Here is a 21171-nt window from a genome sequence, read left to right as displayed (position 1 = left end):
AAAAAAATTAATTAATAAAAAAAAAATATTTTTTTTTTATTATTTTAATTTAATTTTAAATTGATTAATTAATTTTAAAATAAAATAATTTTTTTACAGCTGTCAAATTTTTAAATGTCAAAAAATTTAAAATTTCAGTTTCAAAATTTTTACGAAATAATTTAATTTAAATAAATCAATTTTGAAATTAAAGTAAAAAAATAATTACAAAAAAAAAAATAATTATCTAAAATTAAAATTAATTTGAATTAATTGAATATTTTTAAATAAAATTATTGAAAGAAAATTTTTTAATTTTATTTTAACCCAAAAATTGCTCATTCAAGAAAAAATCAAATCCGGAACAACTCAAAAGCATCTTTTATGGTAATCCAAAACGCTGCGAATTCATGAAAATGTGAATGAGAACTCACGTGGCTCGCATTCTCAATTCAGGCTTCATTAAGAGTGAATAATTTGAAGTAATTTTCTGTTATTCAATGGAAGATTTTATTTTTCGTTCTCAACAAACGCGGTGTGTGTCGCAATTTATATAATAATAAGGCGGAACAGCAAATTTGTTCAGAGAAAACTTTTGTAAAGACGAAGCACGCACGATGCCAAGACCTTGATTTGATGGAAATTTTCTCGAAAGGCGAATATCCAACCGATTGATTAATTGAGTGATTGATAAATTCCTCAGAAAATTTATTATCGAGAAAAGATGAAAGGGGATGAAGGTCATTTTACATGAACGCATGATGGCAACAGCACGTGAGAGTAAAATAAAAAAAAAATAATAAAAATTTAAAAAAAAAATAATAAAAATATAAAAAAAAAATAAAATAATAAAAAAAAATATAATTATAATTAAAAAAAAATTTAAAGTACCAACCTTTTAAATTTTTTTTTTATTTTTTTTTAAGTTTAGATTTTTTTCTGACTTTTCAAGAAGTATTTTATAAATTTATTATAAAAAAATTAATAAAATTAAATAATAATTAATTTCATAAATTTTAATTAAATTAAATATAATAAATAATTAATTAATTAAATAAAAAAATAAATTAAATAAATATTTATTAATAATAATTAAAAAAATATATAAAATTATTTTTTTTTTCTTAATTTTCATAACTTTTATACAAATTATGAGTTAAATTATTAAAAAAAATTTTTTTTTCAGAAAATTATGAAAAATATCATCAAAACGGATTTCAAATGGAATAATTTCATATCTAGAATCGCTAATATCATCTAAATCCCCTTCGCCTTGACCCAAACTCATCACAAACTATCAAAGTCTCATTTAGCAAAAAAGTCATAACCAACTCGGATATCATTTAAACTTGTATCAAAGTTACAAAATACTCAAACACACACCAAAAATCAACAACTTACGAAGACAACAACAACAAAAAAACGTTCAATTGTAAATAACCGAAAACCAGTTATTGACAACTTGAACAAAAGTACTCTTTACTCTAACCAACCAAAAAAATATGCGTATCGCGTACAAAATCGCAAAAAAAAAGAGATCCAAGATTGGCAAATTAGTTGGTCGAGTTCATATTTCTTTTGGTTCTTCATTAAAACTCGAACGAACGCAAAAATATTTGTTTTGATCATAAAAGTTTCTCGTTTTTTTTTCTTCTTCGTCTTGATGACAGAAGTTGAGCCAAACAACATAATTTCCTGTCCCCTTTGCACATTTTTTAACCCAAAACGAGAGCATGAAGGCGAAACCCGTACAAAATTCATTAAAAAAGGATGCAAGGTGTTTCCTTTCATAATTTTTTTTAATGTTCCAAAATTATTTTGAAAAAAAATTCATGCTTGACGAGTTTTTTTTTATTTTTCGGAATAAATTCACGGTGCATGCAGAGAGAAGAGACAACGAGAAAGCGATGCAAAACTGGAATGTTCTTTGTCTTTGGGAGGAAATTATCATACACATAATTATAAAACATGCCGGTTGGTCATGATCGATGTGATGAACGAGAAGCGCAGAAGATCGAAAAGCAGAAAGAAAGAACGCAAAATAACTACCACAACCAAATTGACCGATTCGCCCTTTTGAGCATAAACAAAAAAAAAAAACAGAAGAAAAAAAAAAAGAGCAAAAAGAATACATTGAAACGACTGAAAAAATATGGCGTAACTACTTTACATAAGAGTATCATCATTATTTTTTTTTATAAATAAATGTTGTTGTTTTCGCAAATTACGGAGTTCAAGTCGAGTGAAGTTTGAGAATGTTCTTTGAAACGTAATTTTTTTGTTTATGAAAAATTTTGTTTACATCAAGTGACAAATTTATTGGAGTTGAAGTTTCAAAATGAGGCGCAGTTTAAGAATTTTACAACTTTATTTTGAATTATTTTTAAATAATTTGAATTTAAATTTGTTAAAAAAATATTTAAAAAAATTTTAACGGATATTTATTTGAATTAACATTTAAAAAAATAATTTTTAATTGTATAATTTTATTAAAAATTATTAATTTATGATAGAAGTTTTAATTTAGAATTAAAAAATTTCAAAAATAAAACTCGAGAACCGAAAATCCGCTGAAACTCGATTAAACTTCAAAATTTCATATAAGGAAATTTTGAGAAAAAAAAAATGAAATTAATTAAATTTAATTTAAAATAAAATAAAAAAAATTAAAATTGAATTAAAATTAAATCAAAAAAATTAAATTAAATAAAATTTAATTAAATAAAAAATTAAATTAAAACTTAAAATATTTTTCTAAAATTTCTTGAACCTAATTTTGTTAAAAATAAAAATATTGAGTGAAAAAAATATTTTAAAAATTATTAAAAAATCTTTAGAATTTTTTTAAAATTTTTAAGAGAAAGAAAATTTAATAATTTTTTTTTTAAATTAATTAATTTAATTTTTTTAAATTATTATTTTATGAAATCTTTAATTTTTTAATTTGATTGTAAATTTAAATTGATTTTTACCTGAAAAATTTTCAAAGAAAAAGGAAGAAATTATTTTATATTTAAAAATAAATTGAATAAAATTAATGAAAAATTAAATTTTTTGTCAAATAAGAATTTAAACGCCAAAAAAATGACAAATTACGCAATTTTACAAAAGATGCGGGAACTCACCTCTAAAAGTTCCTTGACCGCAACCTTTTATCGCGTCACAATTGTGTAAAAAGTGTCTCTGTTTAATCATCTGTCGCTGCCTGCATACGATTTTTATCATTTTTTTCGCTCAAACACAAAGGCGAAAAATACCTTGTTGTGCGTTGTTTCAATAAAAAGCTGGAAAAATTGTATTTTTTTTTCTTTTTGTAAAAAAATGACAGACGTGCTTGAGCAAATATTTATTCTTGCAAGGAGAAAAAAAGTTGCACACTTTAATCTCTCTTTTTTATTCCGCAAGTGCCTTCTCAAAAGACTTTCAAGAATTCTTCAATAACATATCTCACCTTTTTCGTCATCGTCAGTCGCAATAATTGCTTGAACTCGTTTTTTCTTTAAACTAAAAAAAGCATTTTATCAGCTGACAAAATCAATAAAATAAAATATAATAATTGTGTAAATAAGCACTAAATGCGAAACCCTGTATGAATATTGCATCATCAGCAAATAAATGACAAAATATCGATTTTTAGCGACTTTTACCAATTAAAAGTTGAAACAACACACAAAAAACTTGCGCAACAAAGGACTTTCTAGTTAAAGCAGGATTGTTACTTAAAAAATTGAGCCATAAATCGCGTCGAGTGAGCGGCACAAAAAAAAAGATCAATTTAATGTTCTAATTAATGAATACAATTCAAACCACACACGATTTGAAAAAATGACATGAAATGAGGTTTATTTTTTTTTTGTTTATTAGCAATGTGCTGAATATCAATTTTCAACTTTTTTTTCAGTGTTTTGTGTGATTTTATTTGATTGATCAATTTAGACAAGTAAGTCACACACGACGATGGAATGAAAAAAAAAATCATTAGAAATAAGATTTTATGTGAATTGATGTTGAAGCAATCAGTTACTGAGCTGAAAAATTTTATATTTAGTTATATTAAATTTTAAAGGTTTTTAAAAATTATATAATTAAAAAAAATTTAAAAAAAATATTAAAATAAAATAAAAAAAAATAATAATAAAATAGGTTATAAAAATAAAAAAATATTTTAAAAAATGTTAAATAAATAAATATAAATTAAAAAAAATAAAATTTTACATTAAAAATATTTTTAAAAGATATTTTAGAATAATTAAATTTTAAATTAAACTAAATAAATTAATTAAATAATTAAAATTAAAAAAATAAAAAAAATATTTTTTTTAAAATAATTTAATATTTTTTGTTCATTAAAATTTATTAAATTTTAAGTTTTTAATTTTTTTTTCTTAAATTTGAATCAATAAATTTTAGAAATAATTTATAATTGAACTAAAAATTTAAAATTAGGTTTATTAAAAAAAACTCAAGAACCGGAAAGCCGTTTTGACTTTATAGACAAAAAAAAATTAAAAAAAAAAATCTTTTATTAATTTTTTGTCAATAATTTCTAAAAAAAAAATAAGTAAAAAATTAAAAATTTAATATTTTTAAGCAGTTAAAACTCGAAGAATCGAAATTATTTTTTTTTAAGAAATTAATTTTTTTTTTTTGAGTTAAATATTTTTTTTTTTTGTTCAAAAATTCACTTAATGATAAAAAAAAAACTGACTCAAACCTAAAAACTTAATAAAAAAATCATTTTAGGCTTCCCTGAACTTTATCCAATCAGTTCACCTTCGAGCTATATTTAAATCTACCGTCACACGTCTCATAAAAAATTCCTCAACTCACATCCATTAACTTCACTTTTTTCCGCCGTAAAACGCCATAATGACAAATAAAATCTAATTTTTTATTATCAGGAGACACATGTACGTAGTAGTAATAACGCCGAACTGAAAATCAATAATAATCCAATCGACGCTACACACATACTTCGTTTCTCTCTCCACGCCAGAGGAAAAAGCCATTATCGTCGACGCGAACGATGAAAACCGATAAAGTTTCCATATAATGACAATCTCGCGCGACACGTGTAGCTCTCCGCTGTGTGGGAGAAGATATTTATCAATCATAATTGTAGTTTTTCCTGACGCGCCGCCCAAACGATGTTACCTGAACAGAAAAAAGTCAACATGTGTCATAATTATTTTATCGACTTTTGGTACAAAAACGAACATTTTTTTCGAGCATCAACGAAACAAAGACAGATGGCAAAGTATTCACTTTTGATAAATATTTAATAATTTTTTTGGAGGTTTCGACTAAAATCGATTCGATTGAGGAAACAATTAAATTGTCCAAACAGAACGACGAAACAAACACTTACCGGTTGATTGTCGTCGTCGTCGTCGTTGCACCGTGTTAAAAATAGAAAAGGAAGCAACAAGGTTTTAATCGCTTGCGTTCACACCTCACACATAAAAAGGCGGAATAGACAAAGAGACAAACAAACATAAAAAATAGTTTTATGAGTTAAACGTTTGACTTGCTCATAAAAGTCACGAAATATCATGAAATTAATAGGGGATGGTTAAAATTTCAAAATTAAAAGCAAAATTTTGAATTTTGTTTTTTACGAAAAAATATTTTAAATGAAAAAAAATTTTCGACTGCTCAATTTTTTTTAATTTTTAAAAAAAATATTTTTTTTAAAAAAATAATAAAAAAATATAAATTTTTTTTTTTTTTTTTAAAATAATCTAAATTTTTAAATTGCTATTTTTTTTTAAATTAAATAATTAATATTTTTTATTATTTTTAATATAAATTATTAATTAATTTAAAAAATTAGTAAAAAGTTTATTTAAAAAAATATATTTCAAAATTACTATTATTTTAAAAAATTCAAAATATATATTTTATAAATAAATTTTCATTTTTTGAATCTAAAAGTTTCTTCGATTTTTTTTTAATTTTTTCTTCATTTAATTGTTAATTTTTTAATAAAAATAATTTTTTTATATTATTTTTTTTTATTATTATTATATTATATATTTTCATTTTTAAATTAATTAAATTAATTAAATTGAATTAATTAAAAAAATACATATTTATAAATTTTAAAATAAATAATTAAGAGCAAACAAGAAATAATAATTAATTAATAAAATTAAATAACTAAAATATAAAATTTTATAGAATTTTAAAATTTTTGTATAAAATTTTAATTTTATAATAAAGGTAAAATTTTCATTATGAAAATTTTATTAAAATATTAATTTTTTGATTTATTTTAATTATTTAAAAAATATTTAATTTATTTTTTTTTCTTCAGAACAAAAAAAAATATTTGAATCGAAATTTAATTTTAATAAAAAATTTAATTAATTTTTTGAATGAAAAAAAAATTTTTTTTAAAAGCCAAAATTAAAAAAAAAATAATTAAAAAAAATATTTTTAATAAAAATAAAAAAATGCCTTTTAATTAAATTTCCTTCACAAAAATCTACCAAAATTCGTTTAAAAAGTCAAACAATTGAACCATATTTCTCCTTGCATTGTAACTTAGCACTTTGCACTAAAATCCACAGCAACAATGCCAATTTAATAATAATCGACAAAATAAAAATGGCACAACAACCGACAATAACAATATTAACATTGGATTAGCATGGAAGTAGTAGCAAACGCTATACTGATTGCACAATTTAATTACCAGTTTTCTAAAATAAAAAAAAATAATAATAAAGCTCGATACGTTCTATCTATCATTTGTAACTAACTATTGTGTTTTTTTTTGTCCAAACCTCGATCGAGCGCCGTGTTGTTATTCCATTCAATCAAATTAAAATATTTATAATAAAAAATTATAATAAATAAATATCAAATTAGCAGAAAATAGACCTCCATGACCATTATATGAATTTCTCTTGTTGTCTATTTAAATTTTTTATTTTTTTTTTTTTTTTGTTCGAAATATATTTAAACAATATGATAAATAATGCCGACCGAGTATACTAAAAAAGGTAATTTCAATGACTTATTATTGGATTGACGGGAAATAATGCTCTAGTTTATTACATTTTGTGTTTTATAATGCCGAGTTGCGAGGCTTGTCATGCTAATTCCATGCAACGCGTGCACGATAAAAGGATTTGGGGTCACCGCTTTTTCAACTCCGACACTTTCTCGTTGCCAAAGTCGCTTGCACTGTGTGTCTCGTGTGAGTCACATCGCATCCAAATAGTCGAAAGTTTTGCAACAATGAACGCTTTTTTGCCGTTTTTAGACATGAGCGACACTATTTAATCATCATAAATACACACAACAATGGCAGTAATAATAGAAAAAGAGACACGCGGAAAAAGAAAAGCACTCGCGTTGCTATTGTAATTTGATTTGTTTAAATATTGCCAGTTTTTTTGTTCGCGTTATGTGAATGAAGTGAATTGAAAAAAAAAAGACTTTTGTGTGATACAATTATTTTTGCTTGTTTATTATTAAAATGAAATGAAATGTTAACGGGAGTTTTTAGAGTAGAGAGAGATTTGACAAGATTTTTTTTCTGCTTTGTTTTTAGAGGAAATGATTTTTATGCAGGAAAAGTTCAGTAATTGGCTTTTTATTACTTTTTATGGGATTTGGTTGATCTTTAATGGCAAAAATTGACATAAATTTGTACAAAATTAAAAAAAATTTAATAAAATTTTCATTCAAATAATTTTTGTTTAATTTAAAATAATTTGAAAAAATAATGAAATTAATTTTTTTTATTGATTTTAAATTATATTTTTTAAAATCTAAAAATTCTAATTAATAAAAAAAAAATTGAATAAATTTCAAAAAAAAAATATTAAAAAGAAAATCAAATTATTTAAATTTTTAAAAAATTTTTCATCAAAATTTGAATTATAAATAATTTATAATTTTTAAAAATAATTAAAAAATTACTTAGATTAAGAAATATTTAAAAATTATTATTTATTTATATTTTTTAAATTAATTTTTTAAATTAAAAAAAAATATTTTTAACATAAAATTATTTTTGTAAAAATACTACCATAAATTTTTTTTCAAATATTTTTTTTCATTTAAAAAATTAAATTTTTTATTTTAAATTAAATCATTTAAAAAAATAAAAGAATTATTTAATTAAAAAATTATTAATTTTTAATTATTTAATTTATTTTTTTAATTTAATTATTATTATTTTTTAATATTTTTATTATTTTATTTATTTTTACAATTTTTATTGTATTAATTTTTTTTATTAAATAGAAAATATTATTTTTTTTATACATAAAATATATATATTTTTTTAATATAAAAATAATTAATGAAAAAATTTATAAAAATTAACTTCTGTAAATTTAAATTAAAAAAAAATAAAATTTTAAGACAATAAAATTTTAATAAAATAATTTTTTAATAATTAATTTTATAAATTATTTATCTTAAATAAATATTATTTCAATTTTTATTTACATTTTATTTTACAGTTATTTTAATATTTCAAAATAAATCTTGATTTTTCCTTACCAAGAAATAAATATCCCCTTTCTCTAATTGATTGGCTTTACTCGAAGGACAAATTTCTCAAATGATTTCAATTTGAAACCACAAAACATTAAAATCATCCCACACAACTTGATCCTGCATCCAATTTCATCTCGTCCTCTCTTTTGTGTTTGCCTTCAATAGGCAACAAAAATGAAAAACTCAGGTAATAATAAAGACAAAACGTATTCACATCCTGCCTTGGGTCCATTAAACAATCCAACTTTGCTCCTTGTTTCTTCTCTTCAACTCGACGTAATCAAAACTCCTTCATGCTTAGAAAAAAAAATATAAAAACACGACGAGTGAACGTGAGTTGCTTTCTATTCTGCGTATTTGTTTTATTTTTATGATTTCCTCCCATTCTCTTCTAAGCAAACAGACAGGATGTGCCTGTGACTAAATATAAAACAACAACAGCTCGAGTGCTCACATCGTCTTATCAAGTCGACGACGATTGCCGACCGAGAAGAAGAAAAAACATGTAAATAGATGCGGGTAAGGTAATAAGGAGAAAAAGAGTGTATATAGCCCATATTTTAGCAGCAAAAAGTATCATTGTATCACAAAAAGTGACGAGTTTGTACATAAAAGTAGATTTGCAGAAGAAAGAAATTTCGTACATAAACGAACACGAAGAAGGTCTTTCAATGTGAAATTGCTTCCATTTCTTCTTTTGTGTTGTCAATTTCTTCCGTTTCTGCTACTTTTTGTGAGCAAAAAATATTGCTTAAAGGTTGAAACCACAAAAAATGACAGTAAATGATGTTCGGGGATGTCAAATGTCACAATTTTTGCAAAGATCTCAATTTTCTGAAATATTTTTGCTTACATAACGCTTTCAAATAAAACTGCTTACGAAATTTGACCTTGACAAGGACAAATTTAAAAAAAAAATTATCAAAGGGTTTGAATTGATAAAATTTAAGATTTTTTGACAGCTGTCAAAATTTACAAAGACTCAAAAGTTTAAAGTTATACTGAAATTTTTATTGTTAAGCGGTTTTTTGTCAATTTTTATTTTTTTTCGTAATTTTAAGGCTACTTTTTATTCTAAATATAGAGTTTTTGTAAAAATTTTGACAGCTGTCAATATAAAAAATGTCATTTATTTTAAAAATCATTTTTTTTTTGTTACTTTTTACTGAAATAAATGATGGAATTATAATTAAATTTAAAAAAAAATATATTAAAATTAAATTAAAAATTATTAAAAAAAATATTTTCTTTAATAAATTGATCTTAAAGGTTTATTTTTTTAAATTAAAATTACAGAAGTTAATTTTTATTAATTTTTTAATTTAATATTTATTATTTTTAATATTAAAAAAATATTTTAGGTATAAAAAAATAATATTTTCTATTTTATTTTATTACCTGAAATTTATATGAATTTATTTATTTAAATTTAATTTATTTAATTTAATTTATTTATTTATTTAAATATGAATTTATTTTTTTAAAAAATTTATACAATAAAAAATTGTAAAAATAAATAAAATAAAAATATTAAAAAAATTATAATTTATGTTTGAAATTAAAAAAAAATTAAATAAATTAATTATTGAAATTTTATTATATTAAATTTATTTATTATTATTTTTTATATTAAAAAAAATGTTTTTTAACTGAATTTTTTTATAAACTCACCCATGTAATTAACCAACCAATTTCTCAACTAATCTCGAACAACATCGAACGAAAAGAAAAAATACGTTGAAGGGTTAGACAAGATAACAAATAAATAAATAACTAAAAAAAAACTTGCCTCAGAGTAACACCTTTCCTATTAAATAATAAATATCACATAATGTAATCAAGCAACACTCACTCACCTTTCTCGTACATATAAATCATGCGTTCAAGACCTGCTGAGCACGACAGAGAAAGAAAAACTAGAATGATGAATGACATGTAATAACTCTGATGTAGTCTTTTTTCGGAAACATGAGCGACGCCGTAACTGAATAAATTTGTAATCATCAACAAAAGTGCTGCTGCTCGTACGTGAAAGTCCTAAAGGGACTTAAATTGCGAGCGGTACGTGTATGAATGACATATATCGAATGATATACGTGAATAATAATTTTAATCTGAATCCAGGTCCAAAGTCCCTCGATGAGAATGAATTTTGATCTGCTCATTCTTGTGCTGTCAATTTTTTTTTTTTGCGAAGAATTTTAAATGACTTTGACAATGTCAGATAAAATTTAATGTTAAAAAATGTAAAAAAAAAAACAGAAAATCTGCTTTCAGCTATTAAATCGAATTAAATCAAGGACGACACGTGTCCAAATTTTTTTTTCTTCCTTATAAAATATATTTTAACATTTTTTTCACAGAAAAAAAAATTCATGATCCTCAAAAAATTATCAAATATCAACATGAGGTTAACCTTTTTTTCGTAATTTCATGAAAAAAAAAAGATTTTAACAAAAAAAAAATTCATTATGAAATTAAAAAAGTCTCTCTTTCATGTCACTTCATTAAATATAAAATCCAATGGCAACGAACTTTTTCGTTAACTTTACTTCAATTATCGTCGTTAACATCCTTTTATGTTTCATAAATTTTTTTGTTCATCTTAGAAAATTTTTTAATAAAATTATCTTCATTATCATAAAAAAAAAAAAAAAAAAATCTGGCAAAAAAAAAATTTTTTCATGATAAAAATAAATGTCAAGTAAAAAGGAAGTTCACAAAAAAAATTAAATAATTAAAAAAAATAAAGGAAAATTGATACGCATGACAAAAAAGCGATAATTTCTCTCATTTTTTTTTTTTTTTTTAAATTGGGAGAAAATCATTCATTCAAAAATTCAAGTCTTGCTTGACTTGGCATTTAATGAAATAAAAATTAAAGATATTTTGTTACAATAATTTATCATGTTTTTGTGATTTTTGTCCAAAATCATTAAAAAAAATCTTTTCAATGAAAAAAAGGGTTAAATTGTCCCTCATTAATGCCTTTTCAATAGATTTTTTCTTCGAAAATGAAACATCACACCATCATCTCGTCATCATATATTGAGAGGAACAGCAGGCAATTCATGTCCTAGACAGGATAAGGGTTGCTATACGTACCAAAATCGTACACGTGCCTATGTACGGAATTGACCTTCATAACAAAAGTAATATTTTTTGATAAATCCACACGAAAAATTTTTCCAATATGTACTTGTCTATGTAAAAACTTCAAAAAAGCTGAGGGTTGTTGTCAGAAAAATGAGGGTGCTTTATTCATATGTGACGCATATTCAATAAATATATAGAAAACCGTTAATGTCGAATTTTAATGATTATTTTTTTCAATAGAAAAAGTCAAAAATAGATTTTTATCGGTAATTTTATGAGAATTTTATTTTAAGAAGAAGTCACATGGATTTTACATGTGAATTTAAGATGGAAAATTTTTCAATTTAAAATATTTTTTTGTAATAAAATAATAAAATTACGAGGGAATCACGTTATTTTCACTTGATTAGGCACAACTCATGTGACGATATCGCTTTTAGTTTTTTTCCGTAACTTTTTTTTGTCTGTTCTTGATTTATCCTTGCATGAGCAAAGTAACAAATTACAGTCAGATGTTAAATGTTGGATAAGCATAAAGAGTCGTTATTAAAGAAGCACAAAGAAAAGCCTTGGCCTAGCTTAGAGGAATTTGTTGAAGAGCATCGTTGATGTTGCGTTGTAAAGAATTTTTATTGCAAGGAATTTTGTTTATTTTTTTTTTTTTGTTTAAAAATATATTTTAAAATTTAATTAATTTTTTTTTTGTAAATAATGTATTCATTTATTTTTTTAAATAAAAATCAGAAGATATTAAAATTATTAAATTAAAAAAATTAAAGAAAAAAATTTAAAAAAAAAATATTTTTTTTAATATTTTATTTAATTAAATAATTTTTTTTATGTTTCTCGTGTAGAAAAAATAAAATATAAATTTAATTAAAAAAAAAAAAAAAATTTTATTTAATTAATTAAGTTTTTTTATTGTGTCTCGTGTAAAAAAAAATAATAAAAAATTATTTTATTTTATTTAATTAAATAAAATTTTATTTTTTATGTTTCTCGTGTAGGAATAAAATATAAATTTAATTAAAAAAATAAATAAAATATTTTATTTAATTAAAATATTTTTTTTTAAATTTTAATTTTATAAAAAAATAATTAAAGAAATATGTTATATTTTTTTTTAATTATAAAAAAAACCTTTGAACAAAAATAAATATTTTTTTATTTATTTTTTATTTTTTTTAATAATAAAATTTAATAAAAAAATGAGAAGTTCTATTCCTAAAGAATTAATTTTTATTTTTTTCAATTATTTTAAATTTCAATAAAAAAAAAATTTATGAAAATTTAAAGAACTTTCCTAAACTTTTGATCTTTTTTTGATGAATTTTCAACAAATAAATCAAAAACTCAAATCTCATTCTACGAATTAAATAAAATCTAAACAAAATCTGACATTCATCTTTTTAATCCAATGCCAGTCACTCAAATCGAGTGAACTTTTTAACTGAAATTTATATTTATTTGTCATCATCATCATCGTTTCATTTTGCTATTTTTTTTTATTTTGCGATCCTGTCATGTCATTATAAATGATATTTTTATGCAAACACACAAAAAATAATGGCTCTCAGTGAGTCGCGCCTCGTGCGTTTCTCATTTCATTTCTCGTCGTCATCGTCGTTGAAATAAAAAAAAATTAAAAAATATTTACACAAAATGGAAACAAAGAAAATTATTTTAATCGGATGACCTAGCAGCTGGTTGTTGAATTTTATTATTTAAATTATTTATTTTTTAAACTTTTTTTTCTTCTTCAACCAATTTTTGGAGTTGAAGAAAAAAAATTAAGTTTAAAAATTTATGATGAGAAATTTGTTGTTTTTTACCTCAGGTTGTTACTCAAAAAAATTGTCATTTGGGCTCGTTTTTCTTCTTTTTTTCGAGCTTCACACATAAAAAAAGAAGCTTGTAAACAATTTTTGCCTCTTATGTACGTTCGCTCTTGTGTAATTTTGTCGACTTATTTACTATTTCGCCTTCTTCTTCCTTCGACATCGACGGTTGCTCGTACGAAACAGACACAAATTTATTTAGGAATCCACTCGAGGAGTAAATAACGTCGTTACGAGAGAGCAAATGTTTCTTTTTATGTACAACGCCATGTCGTCCGAACTTGTGTACGATAATTTTTTGTAAATAAGCAACAAACGCAGTCTTGTAATAAAATATATCTACTATATAAAATATTCATTCAATGGTCGTTCAATGTTCGGTAACTACGATATTTTTGTAAAAATAAAATTACAAGCGTCTAATTTTATGTCCAGAAGCAGAAATAAAAATAAAAATGGTTGCCGGGCGGTGTAATTATGGAGCTGCTGTAGCTATTTGTCTACATTAAAGCTATTTTTTGGTCGGTTTATGGCTGTGGCTAGTTGTAGTAGAAACCAAAACCGCGATAAATTTAGAGGTTTTTGTTGGTTGATGGCACGAAAGGGTGAAATTTTAATGAGAAAAGTTGGTTGTTTAGCAATTTTTCGTTAAATTTCTTTTTGTTTATATAATTTTTACCTCAATAACACTTTAAACGTTGATAAAATTGAAAAAATCATTAAAAATTTCGAATTTGAAGTTAAAATTTGACACCTGTCAAAAATAAAACTATCAAATGTCAGCTCTAAATTGAATTTTTACACAATTTTAGTGTTGAAAATGAAAAATTAGGACTTACAATGACAAAAGATCGCTTAAAACGTCAAAAATTTTAATTTCTTTGAAAATAATGACATCTGTCAAAATGACAGATAATAAAAATTGGCATAAATTTGAATTTTTAAACAATTTTCAAAATTAAAACTTAAAATTTTGCTGAAAATTACAAAATTTTGGTAAAAATTTACCCTGAAAATGCTCAAAATAGAAGTTTAATTTTTATTTTGACACCTGTCATGTTGACAGCTTCACAAATTTGTAAAAATTTCTACTTTAAAAAAAAAATTCAAAATATTTAATTTTGTTTACAAAAAAGAAATAATAACAAAAAAAAAAATTAAATTAAATTATAATTTGTACAAAAAAATTGACATCTGTCAAAATTTAAAATTAATCTTACCCGTTAAAAAAAATTAAAAAAAAAATAAATAATAATTAAAAAAAAGTAAATTTAAAAAAAAATTAAAATAAAAATAAGAAAATTAATTTTATATTTATAAAAAAATTTTCATATTTTTTTAAAAGTTTTTTTATTTACAAATTTCTGAATTTTTAAAAATAAATTTAAAATCAAAAGATAAAAATTTATTTATTCATTAATAAATTTTTTCTAAAAATTCTACCTTTTGTCATTTTTTTTACTCAAAAAGTTCTTTTACTTCAAAAAAAAAATTCTTTATTTCACACAAGAATTTTTCTTCATAAAAAAAATATTAATATTTAACTCATTCCAACTTTTACTCATTAAAAAGTACTTTTTAAAACAACTTTTAATGAAAACTATTAAACATCAGAAAAATCCTTCAGTTTATCTTCCACGAACGTCTCTCATCGCACAAACTCGTAAATATCATGTCCTTCGCAACTACTGCAAAACTTTCCCTTTCACACACACTATTTGGCGAAAGGTCAAGAAAAAAAAATAATAAAGTTACTGCCAAGAGATGAGACACCAAACTTTTGGCGTCAACTTGTTCGGCATGAAGCAGCGCATGAAAACAGCTTACTTTGCAGTAACTTTTTTTTTTGTGAGTGTGTCTCAATTTTGTATTTTGAAAACAACAAAAATTATAACAAAAACATATGACGTACAACGTACAAAGAAGACGAACACTCGCGTACGAAGTGAATGAAAAAGTGTGAAATCGTATGATTCATACGAACGACGTTACAAACTGGTCTGCTCTATAAGGTTGTTTTTTTACATTTCATGCTATATATGTATATATAATAATATTTAATCGTATAGATATATATAACATACTATTAAATGTTATAGTAAACAGCATATATGACGTCGTACCATTTTATTATTTATTGTTGTTGTTGTTGTTTTACGTACACGAGTCGACTCGAAAAAACGAACCAAGATGGCTGACGACTATTATTATTATTTGTTTGTCTGAAATTTAAATAATAATCATTTAAAAATGATGCTTTTTATTATAACTGCACGTCATTACAACTTGATGTTTCTCGCAAAATCATTCTTGAAACAAGTTTTTTTGCTTCAAATCGCTCTAAATCGCCATTTATTACTTTGTTTATTTTTATATACATTTTAAACATATATAAAAACTGATAAAAATTGTATCTTTTTTATTATATATATACTTTTTTATTATATTTATTATATATAAAAAAAACAAAAATAATAAAAAAAAAAATATTTTTTTGGCATCATAAAATTTTTTGTGACTCATTGATGTTTCCATATAAATTTCCGCGTCGTCGTCGTATTTTTCTATGAATGAGTGTTCATTTTTTTATTTATATACATTTTTATTTATATAGTGCAGTCACCATTCTTAATGTATGATGAAAACCCAAACATATATGTTGAAATACTAAATTAAAAGAAAATTATACTTAAGGATTCGATGGGACGATCAATAATATTATAAATAATAAAATAAACACTACCCTTGAAAAAAATAAAGGAGACGTGCCGAGAACAAAGTATCTCCAGTAAAGTGAACGATACGAAAGTCACGTAGACAGAAGGTTTGTTTTGTCGCGCTTGCTAGAATAAGTTCGTAGAAACTTCCTTCCTCTTATTTATTAACAAATATTATGCAACATTAAAGCTTACGTTTTCAGTGTCTTCAGAAAATTTTTTTGTAAAAATAAAAAAAAAATTAATTATGATTTTATATATATAAATTTTTCCATATTTTATTTACTTAATATTTATATTCAGTATTTATTTATCATTATTAATTAATTAATAATTAATTATTCTTCACTTTTTGTATTTTTTGTTTTTTTTTTCTTCTTCTTTTTACTTTTATATAATTACTATTATTATTTTAGTATTTACTTTATACTTTTTTGTTGTTGTTTTTTTATATAATAATATTTATATTTTTATTCAAATTTTACAATAATTTTTTTTGCAACATTTTTTCCATTTTTAAATCAATTTTTTGTACAAAAATTGTAGGAAAAAAGTAAATACAAAAAGGGGTCGAATTCATAATTTTTCATGTGTTGTTTATTTTTTTTTTTTTTTAATTTTTATGCATGTTTGTATAATAACAATCATTGTAAATGTAATTCCTTTGTACAAAATACAAAAAGATGATTTTATGTGATTTTTTATAATTTTTTCTCTTTTTTTGAAAAGTTTTTTTTTATTTATTTTTATTTTTTTGAAAGATTTGTTTTTTTTTGTAAAAATTTGTATAAAAAAAGAATATCAAGACAGATTTACAAGTTTAAAAAATATAATTATTAATTATTTTGTTTTAAATACAAAAGTTTTTTTTTAAAAGATTTTTTACAAAATAGTCGTCCATTATTGGTTTTTAAGACATGTTGACATGAAATTTTCAGTTTTTTTTAAGGAAATTTCATGTGAAGATGTCTTTTAATGAGATGAAAAAAAAAAAATGGACGACAAATTGTTTGTCAAAGTTTAAATACATGTAAAAAAATTGAAGGAAAATTTGTAAAAAAAAAATTAATTAATTTAAAAAAGGGTCTGCACTTATCCTTGGTTATATGTTGCATGCGTTTAACATGGCGCACGTAAATTCTTTTGTACGGAATTATTACCATGGTGATAGTTGTTGAAGTTGTAGTTGAATTGTTTTTGGGGCGACGAGCCAAATTGTTGCTGCTGCTGCATAAAGTGCATTTGTTGTTGTTGCTGATAGAAAACGCTTTGTTGATGATGATTAGGACTCAATGGTGGGCTAATAGTTGACGATGTCGTTGAACTAACACTATTGTTAAGATTATGATGGAAATTTTTGTTGTGGCTTTGCTGCTGCTGTTGTTGTTGCTGCTGCTGCTGCTGAAAACGACGATTACGGTTACGATGGGATTTTGGTCTTGTCACAAACGTTGTGTCAGCCTCATACAAATTCATCATTAAATCCTTGAGATCATTCGATATGTTGATTCGGCGGCTAACGCGCTCCATGACGTACTCGTCACTTCCGTTGCTGCCCGTGGAATCAACGTCGGATGTTGGACTGGCGCGACTCGTGTCATACAGCACACAAATTGATCCATTTTCGCCGATGCGATAGCAGACCTGCGTTAAAAATTGGAATTTTTTTTCGTTTTTTTACCCTGGATTTCTATTTTTTTTTCACGAATTTTTTACGTTTTTCGCAATCAGTTATCTGGACTGAACATGTCTGTGCAATTTATTTTGTAACTAAGGGAAGCTAACCTCATTATCAGCGAGTGATAACGACTAAAAATATACACAAAGACAGGCCTCAAATTCACATTTAAATGTGATGCGAGCCATTTTTGGAGTGAATTTACCCTCATTCGAAAAAGTGATAAGAATTGTTTTCATTTCCGAGGGTGCGCAGAGTTTGTAACGGCTATAACGTCATGAAATGAAATGACGCGAAAAACCGGTTTTAAAGGTCTTTATGTTCCCTTTAAAGATACAAATTGAAAAATAATTAAGGGAATTGTTCATAAAATTATTTTGACAGTTAAAAGAGACAGTTTAAACTAAAATTTTACTTTTTTGTTTGAAACTTTAATTTCTTTAATTTAACCTAAAAATAACAAAACATAACCTCAAAATATTTTTTTTTTATTTTTTAATTTAAAACAATATTTTGTTAAACAAATAGAAGCAAAAATTAATTAATAAGAAATTTTTAACAATAAATTTTAAATTTTGAAGTAAATTAAAAATTAATTCCGTTAAAAATTCAATTAAAATAAGAAAATAAAAATATAACCTCAAAATGCTTTAAATTGTATTTTTATCTGAAAATAAAATTTATTTTTCAAATATTAACGGATATTAAAATGAATTTTATAATTTTTATGAATCATATTTCAATTTTCAAGCTAAAACTGATTTTTTAAAGAAAATATTAAAACTTAACCTCAAAATTGTTCAAATTATCAAACTTTTGAAAAAAAATATAATTTAAGTTTAAAATAATGTTAGAACTAAAAAAAAATGAAAATTAAAGTTTTTTTAATGAAATTTTTAATTAATTAAATAAAATTAATTCTCTTAATATTTTTATACAAAAATGAGATTTAAATGAACTCAAAAACAAAAACATAACCTCAAAATTGTTAAAAATTAAAAATATATTTTTGAGTAAAAATAATATTTAATTTTTTCAGTTAAACAATTTCATAAAAAAATAATATTTTTATAAAAAAAATAACTTTTTCAAAAAATTAAAATTAAAATTTTATAATTTTCACAAAAAAAAAAAAAAAAATAAAAACATAACCTCAAAATTATTTTTGAAATCATTAAAAAAACGCAATTTCTGTCATATTTTAACTGTCAATTTTTTTTTATACAAATTCACCGGCAAACGAAAATTCAAAGAAAAGCTCATAAATCAAAATATCAAGAGATTTGCCGGATTTTCAAACATTTTTCATTTTCGTTAAAATATTTACATAGACATTTTTAACGTTCATTTTCTCTCCAGGGACACTTGCGCGATTAAAAACGTTTCTTTTTTTTTTGTTCAAATCAAAGAGAAGAAGAAGAAGAAGCAAATTTTACCTCATCGGGATCGATCCACATTGTCAGTTCTGGCGGCAGGAGTTTCTTCAGTGTTCGCGTTGGTAGGCCCGCAGCGACGCCAGCTTGCTCGACGAGCGGATCCATTTTGCCGTTGATACGGATGCAACGATAACCGGACCCTTTGTGCGGCATTTCCGGATACCAATGACGCTGGTAGCGTTGCGTCAATTGGTCGGCAAGTTGCCCGCGGAAACTCTCTAATTGACTATCGGTGACGGCGATCTTTTGCCGTACCCGCAGCAAGTTCATCAGGAACTCGGCGGCACTATTCACCTCAATCTTCATATTCCAACGATCTTCGACAGTTTATTATTATGTACGAGTCCAGAGGTTTTTGAAGTCCTTTTCAACTGTTTTTTCATTAAGAGGTTGTTACTCCCCTTGACTTGCTTTATATAAGGATGTAAAATTTTTTTTTGTAATTCCGGGTGTTTTGTTTCGTTTTTTTTTTCTTAGCCTTCTTTTTACTTGCTTTGTACTGTTTTGTAATACACTTTTTGTTTCCTATCACAAATATTTTTATATTCGACTTTTTATTTTATTTTTTTTTTTAATTCATAGTATCAGCAATAGTGTTTTGCTGAGTTGTTTTGTTGTTGGATGTTTCTTTTTTTTTATTTTATATTTTACTGAGGGGTCGTCGTCGACGTCACGTACACTTATATACTTCTCACACAAACATATGTATATAGCGAATATACATGTAGTTGATGGTATATAACATAAAATTTCAAAATGGTTGACTTTCTTCTATACAATGAGCTCCAGCCAGAAATTTTCTCTTCGCTTGTCTCGATGCCACTTTTTTGCCTTATTTTCGAATTAAAACTGATAATTTTTTGCTTTTCGGTATGCTTGTAGTCGTGGTTTAGAGTAAAATCACAAATAAAAATCACACAATTATATTTTTATAATTACAAATTTTTTGTTAAAATAACTTATTTTTTTTTTGCCAGTTGTGTATAAATATTGTAGACTATTGTAAAATTTTTAATTTTCTTTTAATTATTTTTTTTTGCTATTGAACTGTTGTGGTTGATGGTATTTTTTTATGTAAAAATTAATCCAAAGGAAATTTTTTTTTGTAGCAATTTTTACACTATAGAATATTGTATAAATATGTTTAATAAATGGCTTTACTTTCGTTCGCGTTGCCGACTCATCACAGAATGAGAAAATCACAGAATTTGAAATTTTGTATAAGCTTCGTTTCAGTTTCAAACATTTTTTAACTTTTTCAAATTTGTATTAGGTCGAAAAAAATAAACGATGTGAAAACGGATTTCGATCTCGAAGAAGTCGTACAGTACAGACATACGACGAATTGTATGAACGTACAGCTCGTAGATCTATGAGAGCGGCACACGTACAGAAAATATGGCACAGATCGCGAAGTTTCGTGCAAGAAAGACACAAAGTGAAAGGTTGGTCAAGTGAGTTAAGTCTTTTTTACGCAATTTAATGAGAAATTGAACGGGATTGGTTGATTTTTTTTGCTATGATCTTTCAATGTCGGTTGATTATTTGTTTTGATATTTTTAATTGTGCAAATGTTTATTTAATTCTTTAAGAAAATAAACGGAGCATTAAAAAAATATTATAAGAGAAGATAAAAAAGACGTCATTAAATTGATTTTTCTATAATGTTTTGTTTATCTAAAGATTATTTTTCAATTTATAGTTAGCCGGTATTTGATTGGAAATATAATATCTAAACATATCTATAGTTTATATGAGAAATATGAAGCGCGTGAATTATTTTTCAAACAAAAACAAATTTTGAAAAAAATAATTTTGAGGCTTTGGAAGTTTCTACGAATATTTTATTGGTAAGTTTTTTAACTTTAAATAAAAATATTTAAAAATAAAAATAAATTAAAAAAATATAT

General features: G+C 23.5%; 3 protein-coding genes across 3 annotated transcripts in view; 1 reads left to right on the top strand and 2 right to left on the bottom strand.

The window, feature by feature from the left end:
* The window catches only part of LOC134832487 (U6 snRNA-associated Sm-like protein LSm4), a 96852-nt gene that overhangs the window by 15933 nt on the left and 59748 nt on the right, over window positions 1-21171 (top strand). The window lies entirely within an intron of this gene.
* Window positions 1-21171, bottom strand: part of LOC134832486 (inositol-pentakisphosphate 2-kinase) — a 55064-nt gene that overhangs the window by 31060 nt on the left and 2833 nt on the right. The window lies entirely within an intron of this gene.
* On the bottom strand, window positions 17204-20498 carry LOC134831073 (protein BTG1-like). Its single transcript, XM_063844716.1, has 2 exons — window positions 19262-20498; window positions 17204-17791 (listed from the first exon to the last, which is right to left on the bottom strand). The coding sequence occupies exons 1-2, from the start codon at window positions 19565-19567 to the stop codon at window positions 17267-17269; spliced, it is 831 nt and encodes a 276-aa protein (XP_063700786.1). The 5' UTR covers window positions 19568-20498; the 3' UTR covers window positions 17204-17266.

The sequence above is a fragment of the Culicoides brevitarsis genome, chromosome 2, assembly GCF_036172545.1.
Source record: "Culicoides brevitarsis isolate CSIRO-B50_1 chromosome 2, AGI_CSIRO_Cbre_v1, whole genome shotgun sequence".
Classification (NCBI taxonomy): domain Eukaryota; kingdom Metazoa; phylum Arthropoda; class Insecta; order Diptera; family Ceratopogonidae; genus Culicoides; species Culicoides brevitarsis.
This window is presented reverse-complemented; position numbering and strand designations above follow the sequence as displayed.

Bases quoted from the DNA above. Each gene is read 5' to 3' on its own strand.
- LOC134831073 (XM_063844716.1), bottom strand. From the start codon at position 19,567: ATGAAGATTGAGGTGAATAGTGCCGCCGAGTTCCTGATGAACTTGCTG. The intron at 17,792-19,261 runs GTAAAATTTGCT...TTTTTAACGCAG, and splicing joins TGTGGATCGATCCCGATGAG to GTCTGCTATCGCATCGGCGA.